General features: G+C 44.5%; 4 protein-coding genes and 1 long non-coding RNA gene across 8 annotated transcripts; 3 read left to right on the top strand and 2 right to left on the bottom strand.

Moving 5' to 3' along the window:
* Window positions 1–1,753: 1,753 nt before the first annotated feature.
* Window positions 1,754–7,100, bottom strand: LOC147209012 (phospholipid scramblase 2-like). Of its 3 annotated transcripts, none has more exons than XM_086103872.1 (8): window positions 6,873–7,100; window positions 5,725–5,765; window positions 5,286–5,563; window positions 4,859–4,901; window positions 4,575–4,795; window positions 3,176–3,337; window positions 2,576–2,737; window positions 1,754–2,467 (listed from the first exon to the last, which is right to left on the bottom strand). In XM_086103872.1, exons 2-8 carry the CDS (start codon window positions 5,729–5,731, stop codon window positions 2,408–2,410), a joined length of 933 nt encoding a protein of 310 aa, XP_085959998.1. In that variant the 5' UTR covers window positions 5,732–5,765; window positions 6,873–7,100; the 3' UTR covers window positions 1,754–2,407. The 3 variants fall into 3 exon arrangements, with proteins under 3 accessions (XP_085959998.1, XP_085959992.1, XP_085959989.1); XM_086103866.1 differs by lacking the exon at window positions 6,873–7,100 and adding an exon at window positions 6,183–6,556 and having other exon boundaries at window positions 5,725–5,796; XM_086103863.1 differs by lacking the exon at window positions 6,873–7,100 and adding an exon at window positions 6,183–6,554.
* Window positions 7,101–7,771: 671 nt separating this feature from the next.
* On the top strand, window positions 7,772–9,433 carry LOC147209011 (uncharacterized). Its single transcript, XR_015099395.1, has 5 exons — window positions 7,772–7,863; window positions 8,581–8,664; window positions 8,761–8,900; window positions 9,108–9,177; window positions 9,255–9,433. It is a non-coding gene; the product is annotated as an uncharacterized LOC147209011 (long non-coding RNA).
* Window positions 9,434–9,443: 10 nt separating this feature from the next.
* phf23b (PHD finger protein 23b) lies at window positions 9,444–14,160 on the bottom strand. Of its 2 annotated transcripts, XM_086103837.1 has the most exons (6): window positions 13,907–14,160; window positions 13,697–13,834; window positions 12,042–12,073; window positions 11,877–11,969; window positions 10,745–11,282; window positions 9,444–10,444 (listed from the first exon to the last, which is right to left on the bottom strand). In XM_086103837.1, the coding sequence occupies exons 2-6, from the start codon at window positions 13,722–13,724 to the stop codon at window positions 10,251–10,253; spliced, it is 885 nt and encodes a 294-aa protein (XP_085959963.1). In that variant the 5' UTR covers window positions 13,725–13,834; window positions 13,907–14,160; the 3' UTR covers window positions 9,444–10,250. The 2 variants fall into 2 exon arrangements, with proteins under 2 accessions (XP_085959963.1, XP_085959955.1); XM_086103829.1 differs by having other exon boundaries at window positions 13,697–14,160.
* Window positions 14,161–14,169: 9 nt separating this feature from the next.
* elp5 (elongator acetyltransferase complex subunit 5) lies at window positions 14,170–16,351 on the top strand. The gene is made up of 8 exons (XM_086103847.1): window positions 14,170–14,566; window positions 14,636–14,696; window positions 14,764–14,844; window positions 14,948–15,159; window positions 15,272–15,441; window positions 15,509–15,604; window positions 15,942–16,042; window positions 16,123–16,351. Exons 1-8 carry the CDS (start codon window positions 14,512–14,514, stop codon window positions 16,223–16,225), a joined length of 879 nt encoding a protein of 292 aa, XP_085959973.1. The 5' UTR covers window positions 14,170–14,511; the 3' UTR covers window positions 16,226–16,351.
* A 1,063-nt stretch (window positions 16,352–17,414) lies between these two features.
* LOC147209008 (CTD nuclear envelope phosphatase 1A) lies at window positions 17,415–21,754 on the top strand. The gene is made up of 8 exons (XM_086103817.1): window positions 17,415–17,971; window positions 18,973–19,039; window positions 19,120–19,238; window positions 19,311–19,382; window positions 19,457–19,573; window positions 20,645–20,756; window positions 20,828–20,912; window positions 21,024–21,754. Exons 1-8 carry the CDS (start codon window positions 17,867–17,869, stop codon window positions 21,082–21,084), a joined length of 738 nt encoding a protein of 245 aa, XP_085959943.1. The 5' UTR covers window positions 17,415–17,866; the 3' UTR covers window positions 21,085–21,754.
* The last annotated feature ends 272 nt before the right edge of the window (window positions 21,755–22,026 follow it).

The following is a 22,026-nucleotide window of genomic DNA, read 5'->3' as shown; positions in this document are numbered from 1 at the left end:
CGTTGGATTTTCCTCTTTTTTTAAATGTTGGTCCTACAATATTGAGACAAAAACGGAATTTATTAGAATCTAAAGAACACATCTTAACCGTAGGTGCCAATAATTCGGGAGAGCACCGTGCTGCTTTATCCAGTGCTGTGAAAAAGTATTTGTCCCCTTCCTGATATCTGTGATATTTGTCCCCTTCCATACAAAGGCTTCAGTTCATCAAATCAATTTTAATATTATACTGAAAATGCAGTTTCTAAAGGTCAATTTAATTTATGAAGGCCCCACACAAAAAAATCCCAAACTACCTGTCCCTATCTGAAAGAGTAATTGCCCCACCCACCTTGTACCTTAAACAGGCAGCTCATGCTTAAAAAAAGCCTCTAATATGGCAGAGCTGAAGCAATTCTGCCAAGAAGAGTGGGCCAAAATTCTTCAACAAAAAGACTCATCACTAATTGTTGCAAACGCTCGATTTCAGTTATTGCTGCCAAGGGTGGCATAACCCATTAATAGGTTCAGGTGGCAATTATTTTTTCACACTGAGGTAGGTTTGGATTTTTTTTTTTGTGCCTTGATAAATTAAAGGGCCAATTAGAAACTGCATTGTGTATTTCCTTGGGCTGTCTCTGTGTGATATTAAAATTGGTTTGATGAACCGAAACCTTTGTGTGTAATAAATATGTAAGGCAAATCCTTTTCATGGCACTGTAAAGAAATTATATATATATATATATATATATACTGTATATATATATATATATACTGTATATATATATATATATACTGTATATATATATACTGTATATATATATATATAATAGGCGGCCCGGTAGTCCAGTGGTTAGCACGTCGGCTTCACAGTGCAGAGGTTCCGGGTTCGATTCCAGCTCCGGCCTCCCTGTGTGGAGTTTGCATGTTCTCCCCGGGCCTGCGTGGGTTTTCTCCGGGTGCTCCGGTTTCCTCCCACATTCCAAAAACATGCATGTCAGGCTGATTGGACCCTCTAAATTGTCCCTAGGTGTGAGTGTGGGCGTGGATGGTTGTTTGTCTCTGTGTGCCCTGCGATTGGCTGGCAACTGATTCAGGGTGTCCCCCGCCTACTGCCCGGAGATGGCTGGGATAGGCTCCAGCACCCCCCGCGACCCTAGTAAGGATCAAGCGGTTCGGAAAATGGATGGATGGATATATATATAATAGAGAGAGAGAGAGAGAGAGAGAGAGAGAGAGAGAGAGAGAGAGAGAGAGAGAGAGAGAGAGAGAGAGAGAGAGAGAGAGAGAGAGAGAGAGAGAGAGAGAGAGAGAGAGAGAGAGAGAGAGAGAGAGAGAGAGAGAGAGAGAGGCGGCCCGGTAGTCCAGTGGTTAGCACGTCGGCTTCACAGTGCAGAGGTACCGGGTTCGATTCCAGCTCCGGTCTCCCTGTGTGGAGTTTGCATGTTCTCCCCGGGCCTGCGTGGGTTTTCTCCGGGTGCTCCGGTTTCCTCCCACATTCCAAAAACATGCATGGCAGGTTGATTGGACGCTCTAAATTGTCCCTAGGTGTGAGTGTGGGCGTGGATGGTTGTTCGTCTCTGTGTGCCCTGCGATTGGCTGGCAACCGGTTCAGGGTGTCCCCCGCCTACTGCCCGAAGACGACTGGGATAGGCTCCAGCACCCCCTGCGACCCTAGTGAGGATCAAGCGGTTCGGAAAATGGATGGATGGATGGATATATATATATATATATATATACCTGTATATAAAAAGAAAAAAAAGCATGCGACATCGTCGGTGCATAAGCTTTAATATACATGTATAAATGGTCTTATGGTAGACTGTTTTAAATTCCTTTTCAATCTTCAGAATGAATAAAAATGTCAAACAAGTACGAAGAAAAGGGACTACATATGTAGGATAAGAGATAGTGCCAACATTTGGGGACTAATCTCGGAGTGGTTAAACAATCAGGCACTTGCGGCAGAGACTGGCACGTTCTCCAAAAGAGAACTGCGGGGTTGAGTTTTGCTGGATGATTTGCACCGCTTCCATTGGGACAAATGCATGGCAAGCGCACTATTTTCAATTTGCACACATTTGGACGGATCCGCTCCATACAGCCTTGCTTGAACGCCACTCTGCAATGCAATGGAACGGAATTTTGTACATTCCTCTGTCGCGAAGAGCAGGGCTTTCCTAAATCAAGAGCAGATTTTTTTTTAATGCCCTTTTAAGAAAGTAGGTTTTGATGTGCTTTTTTTTTTTTTTGTGCTCTGGTTAATCGGCATTTATTGACATATAGTCCATATTGTGTTTTCGGAAAACCCTGCTTGTGCGACACATGTTGACCACTTCAGTCATGTGGTCATATTTGACCCAACATACGCAAATTGGATCTTGCTATTGGAGTGATAAAAGTGGCGGTCGGACAGAAATTTGCTGTCTTAGGAGAAGACGGAGCTGCGCTGGTTGGCCTCGCCCACTTTCTCGAAGAACATGAAATCCTGTCAAAAGGAAACAAAGCCCCCAAAATACATAAATAAATAAATGAAGGGGGAGTGCTTAGTGACGCGTTTTGAACCGAAGCAAAATGAAAAGGAAGCAAAACGTACAATGAGGAAGCAGGCGCCCAGGAGGACGGCTTTCATTTTCACATCCAGATCCAGAGGGAACTGGATGCCAAAGTTGTCCGTGTCGGTGAAGACTTCCTTCAAGAGGCCACTCCACTGCTTGCTGATGCGCCCGATTGGCTGACCGCCATCTTTTCCCGTCAGCTACACACCCAAAACACAAAAGTCACAATTTTACAAGAGATTTTTGTTTTAAAATGGGGAATTTAAAAAAAAAATCTTAATTGTACAAGGATGATTTGGATTATATTTTAGTCACTCTCACCGAAAGAAAAAACTTGGAAAAGTGTGCTTTTTTTTCCCCACCCTCACAAAACATTTTTTTTAAATTAATCTGACTAGAATACAGTTTTCAAAAAAAAATTAGTCATCTGTAGTGGAGTAAAAAAAAGTCGATTTTTTTATTACAAAAATAGGCACAATCTGGTGACCCAAAAAATAAATAAATAAACTTTAAAAAATCTTACAATGCTATTTTTCATGCCAGAAAAAAAAGGCTAAACCCTCTCCCCCAGAAAACAAAATTGGATGAGAATAAAGTTTTTAAAAAAAAGCTGAAAAAGGATTGGTTGTTTGTGTGACCTCAAAGTTGACATCCCCGCAGCAGTTGCAGGCGAAGCAGGGGCCCTCCAACTTCATCAGAGTCTCTTTGTTGGGCCCCTGGATGGAGAAGCGCGGGAGGAACGGGTGCCAGTCCTGCTTGACGAAACCCACAGTGGTGCCCGGCGGTGCCTGCACTTCCATCTGTGGGTCATTCACAACAACCACATTATTAACATTTCACTTCCTCGCTTGGCGGTTTGACAATAACTTTCCTAGTCCTTGACAATCGCATCATGTCGCGGGTTCAGTCAAGTCATCACACATGAAAGGCTACGTGGGACCAAAAAAAGGGGACTTGACCTTACCATTTCAATACCGCTACTTTTGGAAGGGACTGCAGATGCAAGGTTCGATCGGCAGGTGAGTCACCGTCAGTCACTTGTTGCCGATTGTCGTGTACACGAGGCGGCTGAATGGCTTGGTTTGGGACAGCGCGTGAGTAAACATTGCGGAGGTGGCGTGACTCCAGTTAGGAACGCAAAACAACAGAGCCACAGTCATAGGAGAGCACAAACGACCTCCTGTCCAGTCAAACCAGTCACGCAGCTTTTCGGGATCTAAAAGCATAGCGGGTTTTGGCAAATGGCACAGAATCGGGACTGGATTTGAGTTGAATTGAGTGAACAATGTCAAACGGGACGGTTTCAACTTCAAAATCGCCAGCGACAGCGCTGGGTGGTGCGGATTATGACTGACGCGGCAACGCAGAGGCTGAAAGCGTATTGGAGCGAAACATATATACAGTGATCCCTCGCTATTTCGCGGTTCGATTATCGCGGCCTCGGTGGATCGCGTTTTTTTTTTTCCCAAAGCACTGTATTCAGAAAAAAATGCCTAATGACTCCAAGGTTTTATACATGGCTGTCTGTAGCTTGATTGGTTCCCAGCGTGACGTCGACCAATCACAGCACGAGTGGATCTATCCGATGATGCACAGCCATGTTGATTGGCTGTGGATCTTCGCAGCCCGCCCAGCAACCTCCCTTGTGTCTTATCACGTGGGTTACTCTTTGATCAGTGTCTCGTCACATGGTTGCCTAGATCAATGTTGTGTTTACTACTGCGTGGCTACTCTGTCAGAGCTGCATAAAGGGAATGCTAATGAGTGCTAATTACTGTATAAGGTATAATAATGAAAGATTTAAGTAAAAGTGCGTACTGGTTTAGTCTTTGTCTCGAATATGTAAAGTATAAATACTGTTTACATATTTTAAACACGCTGGTACCCACAAACCCTGACACAAAAATTCGTGGGGCAGGGGAGGAGGGCAAACCCTACTTCACGGATTTTCGTCTTTCGCGGGTGGTCCCGGTCCCCATTAACCGCGATAAGTGGGTTAATGATCGATAATAAGGATCACTGTAAAGGGAAGCTGACCTCTTGCAAGCAGCACGGACACCAGCAGGAAACACAGCGGAAGGGCCTGATGAGGCGGATGACCTCGCGGTCGGTGTTGTCTTTGATCTTCATGTCAAAGCTGCGCAGCGAGCCGCAGCAGTTGCGCGTGCAGCAGTCGTTCTTCTCCTTGGCTTTGTAGATCTTCTGGCCAAGGCTGTTCTTGATCTCGTACTGGTTGTTGGTCTCAAAGCCGATGAACGCTGGCAAACGGCAATCGGTTAACGTGTGGCCTCTTTAGCAGAGGCGGCGCCGGAGCAAACTACCTTCCAGGAGTTCCACTTTCTGATGGATCAGAATCTGGTCGATCTAACAAGGGAACACGCAAGGAAACAAATTGCTTGCTTTCTGCCCATAAAATGGTTCACAATCTTGCACAATCCGTTGTTCAAAGGTCAGAGAGCAGAAGCACATTGATAGGTAGGCTACACCTTTGAAATATGTGTGTGTGTGTGTGTATTGATACACACACACATATACTGTATATACATACATACATATACACACACACATATATACATATACACACATATATATACATATACACATATATACATATAATGTATATATTTGTTTTTAACATACATACACACACACACACACACATTCATTTATTTATTTGTTTTTGATCAAATAAGTAAGAATACTGATGGAGTAAGCCACCAATGCAACAATTCTGAAAAATTGAGTTACCTGAGTGAGGTATTCAAGCCCTGGCGGTACCCCAACGGGCACTATGGCAGCCGGGGCCGGTGCAGGGGTAACGGCCCCAGGTGACCCGCCGTAAGGGGGGGCTGCCCCCATGGGTCCCGGTTGAAACATGACAGGAGGTGGACCTTGGTTGTAGTTCATGTTGAAGCCTGGAGTGGGGGCTTGAACAGGTTCCCCATAGCCACCCTGAAATGCGGGATAGGGGGCCACCGATTGGCCCCCGTGTTGCGTCACTGGGTAGGGGGCCTGGTGGGTGTAACCTGGCAGAAACAGCCACAGGAAGTTTGCTGCGCTGATGGAATTTTACAAGAATGGCCACTAACGTTGGGACACATAAACTAGTGTGACAGGACCGGGCGAATCTTGTTAAACTGCGTGAAATGATTATTATTATTTTTTTTTAACGAATGGGGGCACTGACCGGACATGATGCTGGTGGTGGTTGTGACCTCCGGTTACTTCCTGGAAAACCGAATGGAAGGGAATGAGGAGGCTTTCAACACAATTAACAAGAAGGTCAAATCAAAACCAAACAGTTATAGTTGTGTTCAAATACATACATATACACAAAACCTGTAGCACAATAAACATTTTTTTCCGATTATAAACCAACTTTGTTTCCATCGCTAGCGCTGGATGTCGTACTTGGGAAGCCTTGAGTTGAGGCCGGGTGGCTTAGTACGATTTATTGGTGGAAAAAATCTCCGTTGGTGATTAAAATGAGGTTTAACGGCGACGTTTGAGCGTACGGAAAGGCAACAAGAATGCTTTTTTCGTCCGTCCTTTGCGACTCGTCGGAGATCTAGCCCCCGGGACTAAAACAAACGTCGTTTGTATGTTTTGTAGTTGTTGTTTAAACCTACACGGAAGTAAACTCACCTGTTGAATAAGCGATAGTTTGTAGTCCTCCAAGCTACAGAAAATCCACACTGGAATCGTTTAGGTGGAAAATGTTTTGGTGGATTCCTCGCAACCGTCTTGCCGACTCCTCCACGCCCCCTTTTTTTTAAACTTTAGGCCGGGAGGGGTTGGCGGGGGAATTGTCACGCGGCCTTGATTAAGTGAACGGAAACGCCCAATCCTAAATGGTCAACATTGAAGCTCCGGTGAAAGGCTATGGGATCGATGTATGATGACGTTTCCCATTTGCGTCGATTTGACTTTGCTGCGAAATGAGCGCTTGGAGACACTGACGTCGGACTTTCTGCTGTTATGTCGCTTCGTCCACAAGAGGGCGACATTACTCCACATACGCATGCCTCCCATAAAATTGACGATACTGTACTGTACATTCGCTTTCTATGTTCTTTAATTTAATTAATAAAAATAGCTCATGGAATAAATCATTGTCTTCATGAATATAATAGAGGCCAAAATTTCCTGATGTGGGTTTGGACTGTATCTGGTGTCGTGTCCGTCCACACTGGGTGGTCCCCATCCGCACGAGAGCTTCGACGAGTCCTTGATAAGGACGCTAATCAGTCAACGCGTCAGAATACTGGAGCTGCCTCGTTTAACGCTGTAAAGTACAACTCGCAAGAAAAGAGCAGACTTGCTCAACGCACTTACCTATGGGAATTCCGAGTGTCAATTCGGCACAAAAGCTTGCTGGCAATATCTCACAAAGCAAAGTCAGAATTCTCACGAGAAAACCGTGGCGTGAACGTCATTATTCCTATGGGTGAGAAAATATCGTTTGTAAGAAACAAAGTCATAATTTACAAGATTTAAGTTCCCCCTTTCGAAGATAAATGTGTACTTTAACAGTCACCTGTACTGTTAAACAGTCACCTGTACTAACAGTCACCTGCACTGTTCTGTACAGTCACTTGTACAGAAAATGTCACTTGTATAACCCTTCTTCGTGTATGGTTTTGTTATACTGCCCCCTGGTGGCCATGACGCACACATCAGAAGGAGCACCACAATGAATACCTACATTAAATTCTGGTTCACTCGCCACGTTATTCCTCATATTGTATTTAATTATGTTAGTATTGCATGTTTTTATATGATACAATTACAAAGACTGGATTTTTTTTCACATGACAAAAACAGAACCATTTTTGTGGTTTATTTTCAAGGACCATTCAGGAATGGATGAATGGTACAGTATTTCCATTCCTATCACTGAGGAGAGCTGATGTGAGTTACCCACATGCTTACCAGAATGATTCCCACCGAGAAAAACTGCACGATGAAAAGAAAATTCAACTCTGTTCAAAACTAAAAAGGAAAATAAAAGACATGACCAGAATAATTTGTGGCAAAAGTCCTTTCTGGAGACGTGAGGAGATTGCTATGATACGCTCTTATCTTGGCATGTGAACGTGTGCCAAGGCGTGTCGGGCACATTTTCCTGTTGTTGATAATGTGAAGATGGAGATGGAGCGTAATTGTCTCGCGTTTAGCCTAAACAGCCCCGCGCCATTTAAACCCGCCCTGGACGCGCGGCTACAAAAAGCCTGCACGCCGCATTTACCCACACCCGCATCGTCTTACGTGCCTCCACACACCACAACGCCTTCGTTCTGCATACAAGCTGAAACGCTGAAAAGAGGTAAGAGCTTCAAAGGACAACCTCAAAATTCAATTTTTCCATTTCAAGCCTTACAAATGCTAAATTGACGAAAATGAAGTCAGAATTTTATTAGGGATGAGTCTGCAACACGGAGAAAAAAAATTCCAAGAATGAATTTATAATTTTACAAGCAAATTCATGCATTTTACAAAGAACTTTCTTTGTGAAATCCTAAAAGTTTCAAATTTTACAAGAATTTTTTTTTTAATTTGACACCGGAAAAAAAGGTTGATTTTTTTTTCTTCAAGAAACATTCATACATTTTCAAATGAAAAAAGTAATAAGTTTTACAAGGAAAATTTAATAAACGTTACAAGAAAATACATCATTAGATCAATGTCAAGTTTGCAAGAAAAATGGAAAAACTTGTGTAAAGAAAAAAAATCCATATTTTAAGAAAGGATTTTTTTAAAACAAGTGATTATTTTATAAAAGAAATGTCATAATTTTACTTTTGGGGAAGTCTGAAAGAAAAGTCATGAATTCCAAACAAAAAGTCAAATTTTACAAGGAAAAGCCACAATTTTAGAAGGAAAGTCATTAAATGAAACCAAAGTTGAAGAAAAAATGTGCTCACTTTATTCAGGACTTTCACTTGTAGTTTGGATTTGATTGCTCCTGGAAAACAACTATCAAAAAAACTTTAGCTTTTGTGGTTTTTTTTGTGTGTGTGGTTTTCCCCTGCCTGCGTTTTAGATGCATTGTTCAAGGTGTGCGCTCTCCTTGTTGGCTTTGTACCTGTTCCTGGAGGTCGCGGCTGCAAGACCCAGGATCATAAAGGTAACCCATCATCAGGATTTGAGGACTGCTATGATATGCTACGATGGGCTTCCAATTTCTCATTATTCTCTGGTGATGTGTCTCTCATCGCATCAGGAAGTCAGCACAGTGGAACAGGAGCAGGATCAGGATCTGACGGCAGGCTGGCATGTCTCTGCCGTTGATAGCGAGCGCAACCCGAGGCCAACGGCGGTCCTCCACACTCGCCACAACCAACACACCAGCAACCAAAGGAGGCAAGCAAAAAGGAGCTCTTTAAAATCCAAACATCCACCGACAAATGCGAGTCAACGAGCCTTAAAGGAAATGCAAGCAACAAAAAAACAATGTTACCGTCTGATAAAGTTTTCATTTTTTGCAGGAAAGTCAATTTATGAGAATAAATCAATTGAGAGCATAAAGCATGATTGTGAGAAGGCTAAAGAGTTGCTTTCATTTTCCAGGAGGAAGGCGAAGGTGGCTCGTGTGGATTCCATTGGCAGCTCGGTGATGTTGACTTTCCGGAAAGCAAAGGTGTTATTTGCAAAACCAACTCACAATTAACAAGTGCTCGATTACTTTTGAATAACGTTGGCCTTTTTTTGTTGTAGGATTAACCAGACGAGGAATGACAAAACAACACTGGCCATATTTCAGAAGAATTATGAGTACTGTTTTACTCGCAGTGGCTGCTGACTGTCTCCCTCTGGTGGATAATTGAGAGCAATGCAAGCATTTAAAACGTTTTCCCTCTTCCTTTTTTTTTCTCCAATAAATACTTTGTGCACTACGCTTCAGTGTCATGTTGCCAAAGACTTTTATTTTCTTAAACTACAATTAAAGAAAACAATATTGGACTGCAGAAAATAGATTTTTGCATTGTCTTTCACATATGTACAGTTGTCAAAGAGGATATGTACAGCCCTGCCGCCCCCTCCACCGTGAGAAGCCCAAAAAAAAAAAAAAAAAAGCGCCAAAAACATCCAACATTCGTTCTCGAACAGGGAGGAAAAAACAAACAGATGCGCTCTTTTTCGCAAAGGGGAGGGCAATAATTGGCATTGCTAAGCGCTCGTCGTGAACATATTTCACCCGACCTCCATTCCAAAAAGTGCAATGCTTTCAATGTCTTTCATGCTGTCACCCAAAATTATTTTGCCATAAATCTTCCTTTAAACCCTGAAAAGTCAATTGTAGCGATCCATATCACTTAAAAAGTGGTGGCATTCCAAAAAGGGGACTTGATCAGATTGCTAAAACTCAAATGTTTTTTCTCATCATTCGCCAGATTTTGCTGTCGTGTTCCTTTCATTTACAAATGGCATGTCCTTACCACTGACAACTACCCTCCACCCCCCCCCCCAAATGGATAGACATTTTCTGGTGGAAAATTATAATTCAATGATATTTTATAGGAGGCCACAAAAAGGTGGGGAAAAAATCTTAAACTTGGACTGTGCATCGGACAAAAAAACCCCCCATAAAAACCCTGATTGTCAACAGAAATCTTCTGACTGGTTTAATCTGTGGCTAAATGTTCAGCTGTTTTGGCTTTAGGCGAGGTGGGGGGGCAATAAAGCAAGAACTTTCTTTTGCTGTTATTTTGTTTAAGTGTCTTTTTTGTGTCCCGAGCGCCTGGAGTGCATGCACTTGTGGCAGTAGAAGATGTCGGGCACGTTGGACTTCTTGATTTTGACACATGACAAGTGCACCCAGATGGCGCATTGGTTGCACTCGATCATCGGCCGCCCGGCGAAGGGTTTGCCGCAGTAGCACGTGATCAGGTCCCATGAATCGTCGCCTGAAACGCACACACACGCAAGGCCGACTTAGTGCACGCGGCTGACTACAATTCAAACTGTGACATCAATCCTGCTGATTTTTATGAGCCTAACGCAGACAGATGGTGACACAGAGAGACAGAAAACCCCAAAAATTGGGAGAAGGGAGGAGGGAGAGAGAGAGACGGAGAGGAAAAGAGGGAGTGGGGGAGAGACAGGAGATAATTGGGAGTGCAGGGGAATGGAGAGATAGAGAAGGGGCGTAGAAAGGAAGCGACACCCACTTAAGGGCGTTTCCTTCCGACAAGATGGTGGCCCACCTGACTCCACCATGATGTCTTCATCGGCGATCCAGGTCTCGCCCTCGCTGGAGCTCATCTCGGCGTCCCTGACGGATTCGTGGGGCGGCGTTTTGTCGTGGGCGGCGTGCGGCGAGGGGCCCCCGCGGAGCGGCCGCCACTCCTCCGAGTCGCTGTGCGTCGGCGGCGGCGAGCTTTTGAGCTTCTTGGCTTTGGGCTGCTTGGAGTTTTTGCTGCGCTTTATGCGCGCCCGCTTCTCGCCCTCGCTACTGCCGCTTTCAGCCGCCGCCAGCGACAGCCTCTTGAGCTTTTTGTCCTTTTTGCGCTCGGCCTTGGCGCTGGGCGCCTGGCTCTCGTACAGCGAGTCCTTCAGGCGCATCTTGTCCAGCAAAGTGCTATCGGGGTGGACGCTTTTGCTCTTGTTGGCGCGGGCTTTGTGGACAAACGTGTGGATGGTGTGGATGTCTGGGCCGCCGTCCGCCCATGTGCTGCTCACGCCGCCGCCATCCGCCGACGAACTGTGGGCGGAGCTGGATGACGTCGGGGACCACGAGCTTTCCTATGATCCAGGAAAGAGGCATGATTGTTGCTCAACGAGAGACTTCCATGTTTTGTTATTAGCTCGGTTAGCAGTTTTCTCATCATGGAAAAAATAGAAATCAACTGAAGCTGCATTTGCAGGGATATCTTAATTTACAAGTGCCCCATCTTATGTTTTTTTTTTAATGCCACTTCATTTTCAATCCTGAAGATTGTTATCCATTTAACACAAATACCATTCCTTTGTTCATTATCAATACCAGTCACTTACTGTGATAGGCGCAACAATTCCACGACCTAGCATAAAGTACAATGCTATGTATCCAAACACAAAATAAGCCCTGGCTCATTCAAGGTTGGGAAACACTGCTGACTGCTGATACTTGGATAGCAACGTATAGCGAAGAGCAAGAGCACAAGTTAGCTTTCAACATTTTGCAGCTGGTTTTCTCAAGAAGCTTCTTCGCCTCCCTGTCTCACTTGGACTGCAATCTTCCGTCATGATGCAGTTGCCTGTCAAGCCCGCCAGCCATCAGCGTCATTGAAAGGCGCCATAGAAAATTCAGCTGCGACTATTCTTGTATATTAAAAGTAAGTGAATTTTGAAGCTGACCTCTTTGGGACTTGGGATGTAACCAGCATAAGCCAGGACAAAACTGCAGAACTTGTTGAAGTCCTCCACAGTCCTCCTTTTCCTCTCTGGGGGCTACACAAATTAAATACTTCAGTCAACAGTTGTTTATTTAAGAAATGTGTCGAGTCTCGTCAGGGCACTTACCAAAGGTTCAGTTTTGCACGTCAAAAGCGAATCTGTAGGCAGAGAAAGACATGAAGTGATAACGCGATCAGATTTCAGAAAAATAACAATCTGACGCAATGCCATGTCTGGTTGGAAGGACCACTTTCAGCATTTTGAATATCGCATAATTGGGGAAATGGGGAGTTATTTTTTTTTACTTTGGGAGGGGGTGGTTTGAGTAGCTACTTGTGACATTGCCTATAGAAAATCTGGAACTGGATTATGTCTAGCCTCTTTTCATTTCATCTGTTACTCAGGGAACCCATTCTTCAAGTGGCTGGTAAGTTTCAATTCAGGAATATCTATCAATAAGATGGCACAGGGCAAAATCCCAATGAGTACTCCTGGTCACCGTCTCAAATGACTGAAGTTTCAAACTGTGGTGCTCAGCCTTCAAACTGTACATAAATAGCACACAAGGAACATTACTGGTGAGAAGAGTACTGCTGGCAGCGGAATATATCTTGCACTTCAGTCAGCAATTGCCCACGCCCCCAAATGTATTTGTTGTGGAGGACTTTGGAGGTCGTGCAGACTTCCATGTATTTCGAAAATTCCACAAGGATGACGGCCACTTGTCAAGTCATTACATCAAGTTAGCCAGTTGACAACTTTCACTGTTTGTCATCGTCAACGATGAGCACTGTAGCCCATTTACTAGGTTTCCATTCATTTGTCGAAATGCATTCCCTCGCCAGGGCCGCACGTTTAGGACGTGAGCCAAGCTAATTTAACGCTAACATTAGCCGCTAAACGGCTCAAGATATTTAACGGGGGGGGTTATTCGATGATGATACGTGCCGAGCGACCTAAACACAAAAGGGTGGGTCTAAAACAATTGGCTGAGCAAGAAACCTAAAACGATAGGGACGAACGTATGCGTAGATTAAAGCAGGCGGTGGCTAACCACACTTGAAGACATTTGAGGTAAGAGCAAAAATTGACGCTGGTTGGTTGACCGGGCAACTTGGAGCGTGTTTGAATTGTCTTAGAGCTAAGCGGCTAATATTAGCCGACAGAACTGTCACTGAGAGGGCACCGATATAGCGTTCGCATTCGGCGGTTATTCGATGGCGACGCGACGATCGCTATAAAAACCGCCGGTGGCAAGACGTCAAGGAAGGGAACGTTGACTTAGCCGTTAGCGGCTAACATGCTAATCACACCGGAATTTGCGAGAGGGGAGTGGAAGGGGTCTCAATGTCGCTTGTCAATTCAATCTTGGCGTCATTAATGGAGGTAGATTAGTTTCATTTGCGGGGGGAAACAGTGTCAACTCCACTGACACCAAAGTGGCACAACTTTAATCCGATATGCGCGTCGGGCACTGTCGGCTAGTTCGGCGCGGTTATCTAGACGAACTGAACGCCGCGTGAATACACAAAAGTCACCCCGCCAAAATCCCTAATGATACGAGCAATCTCCAACAAGAGTGAACTAAAATGAATTATTTGTCAACAACTTTTAACTAGTTGTCGCGAAAATTGAGAATTGTGACCTACGCAGACGAACGTAACAGCGACGTTAGCCACCGGGCTTTCAAACGCTCCATTTGCCCTCAGCGAACGTGCTAAAGCCCACGCAGAGCAAAGCGCCTTACTTTATGAAGCCCTCATCAATGACACAAAACATACCTTGGTGCTCGGACATTATGTCAAGCATTGTCCCTTCGACGAGCAGGCCTTAAGGTCCGAGAAACGGAACCAGCCGGAGCGAGGCGGCCGTCGCGCTGTACCTTCTCCCGGCGTGACTGCGCCCAAACTGTTGGGAAACTGCTCGGACACCGAGGCAAGAAAAAAAAGACGTTTCTTCAACAATTACACGAGTTGAGGAACACTCCTCACCGTGTATTGCCGAGTCCAGGTGTCGCCACGCTATCGACACGAGCGAGAAAAAGCACTTTTTCTGTAGCTCGTACCATTCCGCCGCATTTAAAATCCGTGCCTCCACCATACAGCTCGGCTGTAAAACATCGTTAAATTCAAGCCAATGGCAGTGGATTCGCGCTGGGCACTTCCCGATATATAGAAATATAAATGTCTAGATCCTTGCTCCCGCGGTCGCGTAACACAACAAGGAGGCTTCCCCACTGGTCTACGCGCGGCAGAAGCTTGTAGATAGTCCATCGGAGGAATGGTTCACCCCAGAGGACTATGGGTATTGAAGTTTGAGTAGGTGACGAACAGCCGCGAATTTGGCGTAATTGAACTACATTTCCACTGGGGCACCGGGACATAAAGCCACCACCGCCAATGCGATTTCTCCAGCCGACGCCACAAAATAGTTTGGACCAAACAAGGCGATCGATGTTTATAGATGTATGTGTTGATATACCGAATGGCCTAACATTGAGAATGTGGCGTCAGCCATATTGTCACTTTACGTGATTTCGTGTCAACAATACCACTTTCGTTGGCGTGTGCTAATTAGCTTTAGCATCTGTAGCACCATGTTGCATGACTTGCTGCAAGGAACTGACACCGGAGGCTTGTTCATCATTCAAGGTACATGAGACTCAACATGCTTTCCAGTAACATCACAGAAAGGCTAACGAAACCTGTACTGAATCAAAGATTCCGGTAGTTGTTCGGGCCGACGTCTTCTATGGAGCTTCATCAAGGCTGCATTGTACAGGTTGACACCTTGCTGCCGTCGGCATCTTGTTGATTGTTGAGGCATAAATTCATGGTGTGAATTTTAGGACGGAAGCAGTCCATGTTCTCGGCTTTGAAGTCAGCGAGGATGAGCTGAAGGATGGCTTGAAAGGATCTCCCATTGAAAGGTAGTTATTCAAACAACCCTCAAGTTCAGTTGGAATTATTATTTCATCCAGAGGCCAAGTGTTGCCAGCATTGTAAAGTTAATTTTTGCGTCTGTCATTTCAGGCTCCACTTTCACAACGCTTACAGCGATCCCCTGGCCTGGACCGGGAGTGCCATCTTCACGGTGGACCAGTTTTGCGCGGAGAGAGTCACGAAACTCATCAAGCAGACCTCGCAAGTTAAGCCGGCCATTTTAGCCATCGACTCACTCTCGTGGATCCTGAGACACGTTAGTCCGTCTGCAGTCTGCAAGACTCTCCAACAGCTTAAAAATGGTGATCTATCATTGGTTTGTTCCTGGAACAAATCAGAAAACGTGTTTTCGAGCTGCACTGACGTCTCACTTTAAACTTGTGTGTGACTTCAGTCGCGTCTTTTGTACATTAGGTGGGTGTGTGGCAAACGTCATTGGACTCCTCCATTCCGACATGCACCCGCGGGGTACAGTGGGTAGCCTGTGCCACTTGGCCACGTCACTCATCACCGTGAAGACGGTCCTGAGAGGAGACCAAGCAACGATAACTAAGCGCTTAAAGTCAGGAAAGGTTTTGCAAGGTGTAAGTATTAAATACGTGATGAAGATTTTGAGGTGGTGCAACAAAAGAACATGAAGTATTTGCATAGGAGGAGGTGTTCACCATCAAAGATGACCTGACGGTGATTGGACAGGGCAAGCCCAGCAGGACTGAACCACAAGAACAGATGTGCATATCCAACATGGTACTTGTTAATATTTATCTTATATTAACACTTTTTGTCTGTAAATACAAAACAAAAAAGTTTCACGACATGGCACCCCACCTCCCATTATAGTAATGGCAGATTTTTCTGATAAACATAAAAAAATGTTGAAACACTTTTTCAAAGTGTTATAGCGTGTTGTATCGGTATTTTTAGGCTCAAACTACAAATAGTTATTCCTCAAACAACATTTTACTTTTCTCATCATACTGCTTTTTTCCTAACACACACTTAGCTATAATGTGTAACATGGTAAACTGAATTAAAATTAATTAGAAGTACGAATGAAAAGTCCTGTGTGGGGTTCTTCTTGCAGGCAGACCCAACAGCAAATTTGACCTTCAACCTTCGCTTGTCTGAAAGCCAACGCGAGGCCAAGGAGAAGCTAGCACTGCCCTTTGTCTTCAGTAAAGAGAAGTAAGAGACACGTTTGAGTTTTTCTTTGTCATTTCCATTTTTTCGACGTTAACTCTTTGGCTGTTGTTTTCGTCTGGTAGGAAAGCAGCTCTTCTCCACACTGGTTCAGGGAGAATCATGTATGAGCCAGACGCTAACGACGACTACGATCAAGAGGATCCAGACGATGATCTTGACGTGTGATCATCTTGTTTCCTTTACTAACACAAACTTTTTGTTTTGAATGACTTTTAAATCCATTGTTTAATATTACATGTAACAATGGATGAACAAAAAACGTAAAATAAAAAAACTGCCTGCGGTGGTCTACATTATGTGTCTTGAATTCGATGCAGGAAAGATTATATGTTCAGTGCATGGTGGGGTGAAAATAGATATAAAAATGTATTTTAGGCCTTTTGTTTGTCACATGGTGCTGTTGTTACGTCGTGTGGACCTGATGTGGACTGTTTTCAGCATTTTTGTCCACGACATTCGTCAAAGAAGAAGAATCTGTGCTTGGTGGTTGCGCCTTCTCGGCGGCACGTGTTTACCAGCACTGATTTTGATTGGGAGGTATGTTGGCGCCATTTGACTGTTGTTGCTGGACAGCTCCGGGGTGCTTGTGTCTTGCACCTGAAATAGGCAGCATTTTCACAGCCCCGCCTTTGTTCAGCGAAAAGGTCGGTGCTGATGGACAGGCTGCGGCTGGATGGATGCATGACTTGAGGAACCGACGATGCGTATGTGGAACTGGGAGTCGCGGATTTACATGGGACAGGAGAAGAGACCCAATCTCTTTTTCGATAATGGATGCTACAGCTTCTTGTTGCTTTAGCTTGTAGCAGACGTGTGCACATTGCAGCATGATGTCTTTGATCCACTGGTGAAAAGGACACTTTGATTCGCTCCTCTTTCATCTATTAATGCTTTAAACAACAAAGTGAATGGAGGAAAAGTGGTTAAGGTGGCACGACTTTCAGTTTGATGTGTTGTGTTGTATTATTTTGTCATTTTATGTTAAGTGTTCTTTTGATGGCGGCGCGGGCACCCGCAGCGGCTCCTCTTGTTGTCTATTTAAGAGGGAGGAAATTTCATCTGTGCTGTATGTTACATGCAGCACATTTGACCATAAAGTTGTACTTGACTTGAATTGATGTAGTACTACGAGTAACCTGGTACTCTCTTCAATCAAGTATCTCTTTCACTATTGTATATAGTTTCCGGAGCTTTGCTTGCGTTGTGAGATTTTCCCAAGATGAAATAACTTGGCTGAGAAAAGATTGGGAAACGAATGAATGAAGTGAGCGCATCGCTGTCCACGTCTGTTTATTTTCCTTCCACGTGGACGTGCTGCGCGCGACCCTTAGATTCCCTTCCGGAAGTGATGTCACGTCGCCAATGGCGGCTCGCAGTTTCATTCCGGATTTACAGTGGACTACAAACTGATTTTAGACCCACAAGTTGCACTCTGGGGGAGTTTTTACTTTTTAGAACAACTTCGGACGCCGCGCACAGCCAAGCGGAACCGAAAAAGCGTCTGAATACGAGGCGCCCGGTGGCTGATTGGCTTATTTTGGAGCCGGGTTCAAGGTGGTCAACCCATCGAGCGAGCTAGCGGGAGCTAACGCCGCTTAGCTCAACGAGGTCCAAAACAGCAGCAGCCCTTCTGAGCGCAATTGCGGTCGTCTGCTATGCCAATCTGCTCCATTTAATGGTCATCGTGCAACAAGCGTGCAGATCGAGATACTCGCGCCTCTTCCAGGAAATCGCTCGATTGGCAGCTAATGCCGACTGTCAGCCGCAGTTCTTCCGCCGACTGCTGACTTGTCTTGGCCCGTCAACATGCTGAAGACCCGCCAGTGTTTACTCGGCATCCGGACTTTCCTCGGGGTCACGTCCAGAATATGGGGCTTCTTCATGTATATCCTCAGGAAGCACCTGCGAACGGTAAGACGTGCGCGCTGGTGAGGCGCACCTGCGAACGGTAAGACGTGCGCGCTGGTGAGGCACACCTGAACAACAGAGACGTGCCTGTCAATTATTCCCAACTGTACTCTTCGGGTTGTTCTCCAAAATGTTTGGCCCCTTCAGCAGTTCATGCATGATAGGCTGTCCTAACCACCAACGGCGTCACTGTTTTGCGATGCAAAACGACACTTGAGAAGATGAATTAAATAGAGTTCGCCGCTCACTAACAGTCGTTTGAATGGGATTCCTACTTGTTCATATTCCACCTAATTCGACCAATGGTTTAGGAGGCACCCAAAGTGACTGTGTTGCTTGTCTGTTGAATGTTGGAAGCCAAATTGTTGAGTCTCTTTGGAGGAGACCTGAGATGACCCGGATAAAATGAGCACCTAAACAAATGGACATTTCCTTGTTCCTCATCCATGGACTGGCTAATTCACTTACTCAACTTTAGAGTCACCAGGGAACTGTGACTCTAAGATGACGACTCTAGCTGATTACTCACAATACAGTATTGCATTATTGCCTTTAGCTATATCGTAATAATTGGACTTCATTCTCAAAGGGTTATGACTGAATTCAGTGTCCCAACCTTTATCGAGCCAAGGCACATCTTTTACATCTTATAGTACACCACCAAACAAAAAGGTCACCAAAACTACAAATCATGATCTCATCTCAACTCACTCACAAACTGATGTTGTGCAGGAAACGGGACTACCGGTAATTCCATTATATGAATTACAACATGCGTCTTCACAGTTGGAAAAGAGCATTTACTCCTTCTGCTTTCACGATATGTCATCGGGATAGATCGATGAGCAGCAATACTTGGTCGTAAATAATTGTGGGGACCGGTGAATTGAAATGAGTTAATAAAGTAGCTTGCTTCCCTGATTCTTTCATTCTCTACATGTCTCTTTTCTCTGACCGTTCCATATTTTTCCGACGACTGTGACCATTTAGTGTTTGCTTTGCAGATCATCCAGTACCAGACTGTGCGATACGACACCTTGCCTCTGTCGCCACTCTCCCGAAACAGACTGAGTGAGTATACGCTCGGCTAACAGTCCAGCTAGCATGCATGTGTAAGCGTAACGCCAGCCACTCGTTGCCTTCCGCTCCAGATGGAGTCAAGAGGAAAATTCTGGTGCTGGACCTAGACGAGACCCTAATCCACTCTCATCACGACGGGGTCCTGAGGCCCACGGTGAGGCCGGGGACGCCGCCCGACTTCATCCTCAAAGTAAGTGCGTCATATTACGATTGGCATGTTTTTGCCTTGGCATGACTGACGTTGGTTTGTCTTTCTGCACAGGTTGTCATTGACAAGCACCCGGTGCGATTCTTCGTCCATAAAAGGCCGCACGTGGACTTCTTTTTAGAAGTGGTATGTGTTGTGTGTGTGTGTGTGTGTGTGTGTGTGTCACCGTGGACGTATTGTTACACATCTCGTGCTCGCAGGTGAGCCAGTGGTACGAGCTGGTGGTGTTCACAGCCAGCATGGAGATCTACGGCTCGGCAGTGGCCGACAAGTTGGACAACAATAGGAACATCCTCCGACGCAGATACTACAGACAGGTAGCACACAAAGCGCTTCAAAAGCCAATAAAGCAGTCTTTCTTGAACAGAAGGTTGAGTTCGTAAAGATCATATCAACACGAGAAATAAGGTTTCAAAGGTTGATTTAAGAGTGCAACTTTTTTCCTGCCAATATTATGACTGCACAGCATTCTCCAAAAATGATTACTTTTATCTTGTAATTTTTAAGATTAAGACATCCTTTATTTGTCCCGCAATGGGGAAATTACAGTCAGAATTCAGAAAGGAAAACACTGGGTAGGGAGGGGGAAAAAAAACCACGCTGAAACTATCCTCTTCTGAGGATAATTTAAGTCCAGGATAAAAAAAGACCCTAGCACATAAATAAGCATATGACAGTTACAACAACTCACAAGACATAACATGTAATAAGGGGGAGGATTCCGATCGATATTTCATTTTTGTTGTATTCTGACGCAAAGGATGGCAGTAATTTCGGAGTTGGAGTTTTGATACATGCAATATTCACATTTTGATTAGAAATCTGCAGCATGATGGCATTACAGGCACACCATTGACACCTGCTTCAGCAGGTTCTCTCTCTCTCTCTCTGTCTGTGTGTGTGTGTGAAAGATATTCACAATGGAGTTCCACAGGGGTACATAATGGGACCACTTCTCTTTATTTTGTAGCCCAGTGACCTTGTTAACTCTTCCAAAGTGCTCCACAAAGTCCTCTTGGTGGATGACACGAGCCTCTTTTGGCCCATGAGAGCCAATTGGAACTTACAAAGAACTTCGTCAAATTGACGCATTGACAATTTTTTTGACGTGACAAACTTTCCTTGAATGTGCCAAAAAAAAAAAAGATTTAGAGGAAATTAAAAATGTAAATATTGACTAGATATTTATAATTCATCTGAATCTATGGACTGGGATCAACTTCTTCTTTTTGCAACGAATTAGGGTGGGTTTTTTTTTTCCATTGGTTTTATTTTCTGCCGTCTGTTTTAGATGCAGCTGTCCTGTTTTGTCTTGGTACATATTTGAATGTCCTGAGCTCCCACCGAAATAGCTTGAAGTGATCTTATCTTTGTGTCTCCACTGGCAGCATTGTACATTGGATCTAGGTAGTTATATCAAAGACCTGTCAGTAGTACACGACGACCTGTCCAGTATTGTCATCCTCGACAATTCGCCCGGTGCTTATCGAAGCCATCCAGGTAATGAACCCATCCGGGTCTCCCAGTGTCAAATGTGAGTGTAAAAGTAAGCCAAACCCTTTGCTCTCCAGACAATGCAATACCCATCAAGTCCTGGTTCAGTGATCCCAGTGACACAGCACTTCTTAACTTGCTGCCTATGCTGGACGCATTAAGGTAAGAGTTTGTGTGTGTGTTAAATGATTATATTTCTGACAATATTAAAAAAAATAAAATAAATCCTGCCCTTGGGTTATCATCATACCAACAAGTTAGTGTCTGTTTTAGGTTCACCGCAGATGTCCGCTCCGTCCTTAGTCGAAACCTCCACCAGCATCGGCTCTGGTGATGGGTCAAATGGAGATATTTGGTCAAAAGACGACCTGCCGCCACCCCCTCATCGAAGGGGAGGGTTGGGATGAACAATTTGGGTGCCAGATTTTTAGCCCCACCGCAATTTTAGTTCGATATTTGAGTCCTCGCCCTAACCACAACAAAACAATGAAATGGATCATCTCTGACGCCTTTCAAAACTTTTTTTTCCCCTTGATGATGATGCAATGAAGAGGATTCCCAAAGTCAACAATATTATGTCATATTTTCATGATTTTCTGATCAAATATGCTTTTGGCCCTGGTTTTTCAAAAGGATACAAACAATCTTTTTGCTTGCAAGCCACCTCCCATCCTTGGATATTTTTGTTTATTTTGTGGGTTTTTAAATAAGACTGAAAATCACAAGATTAAAACATATGGCTTGTACCCATTCTATGGACTGCTGTGCCGTCTTTTCCATATCTGTCACCACGAAGTAACATTTCACTCTGTTCATGGAATTGCAATTGCACTTGATTTGTGCCCCCGCCCCTTTCTATTTTTTCTTGTTTGATTGCCAGCCCTCCCTTTACTGTATGGAGTTGAGAGCCTTTCAAAATGCCTTCTGAACAATATGTCCAGGTTCTGAAGCCACGTCTTTATTGGCTCTGTCTTACTAATAAAAAAACACCTGTTAGTATCAGATGGAAGAACTGATCATTTTTGTCCTCATTGAACCTCAAAAGTGTCGTCTTGGAAATGAAACCGTCCCTGTCAGAAAACCTTCGATATCTAAAACCGACAGTGACGTCTGAAGTGTAGCATGTCATACCAGTGTAACAGGAAGCTTTTACAATGAACAACGTTAGAGTGCATTATTTGTATCCCTCACCTATAACAGGTTTCCCGACCTTTATTGAGACAAGGCATGTACTGTATCTTACAGTACATGAGCAAAATGTTACCAAAAGTACTGA

The sequence above is a fragment of the Hippocampus guttulatus genome, chromosome 2 (genome assembly GCF_054856545.1).
Source record: "Hippocampus guttulatus isolate MCC_2025c chromosome 2, RoL_Hgut_1.0, whole genome shotgun sequence".
In the NCBI taxonomy this organism is placed as follows: Eukaryota; Metazoa; Chordata; class Actinopteri; order Syngnathiformes; family Syngnathidae; genus Hippocampus; species Hippocampus guttulatus.
This window is presented reverse-complemented; position numbering and strand designations above follow the sequence as displayed.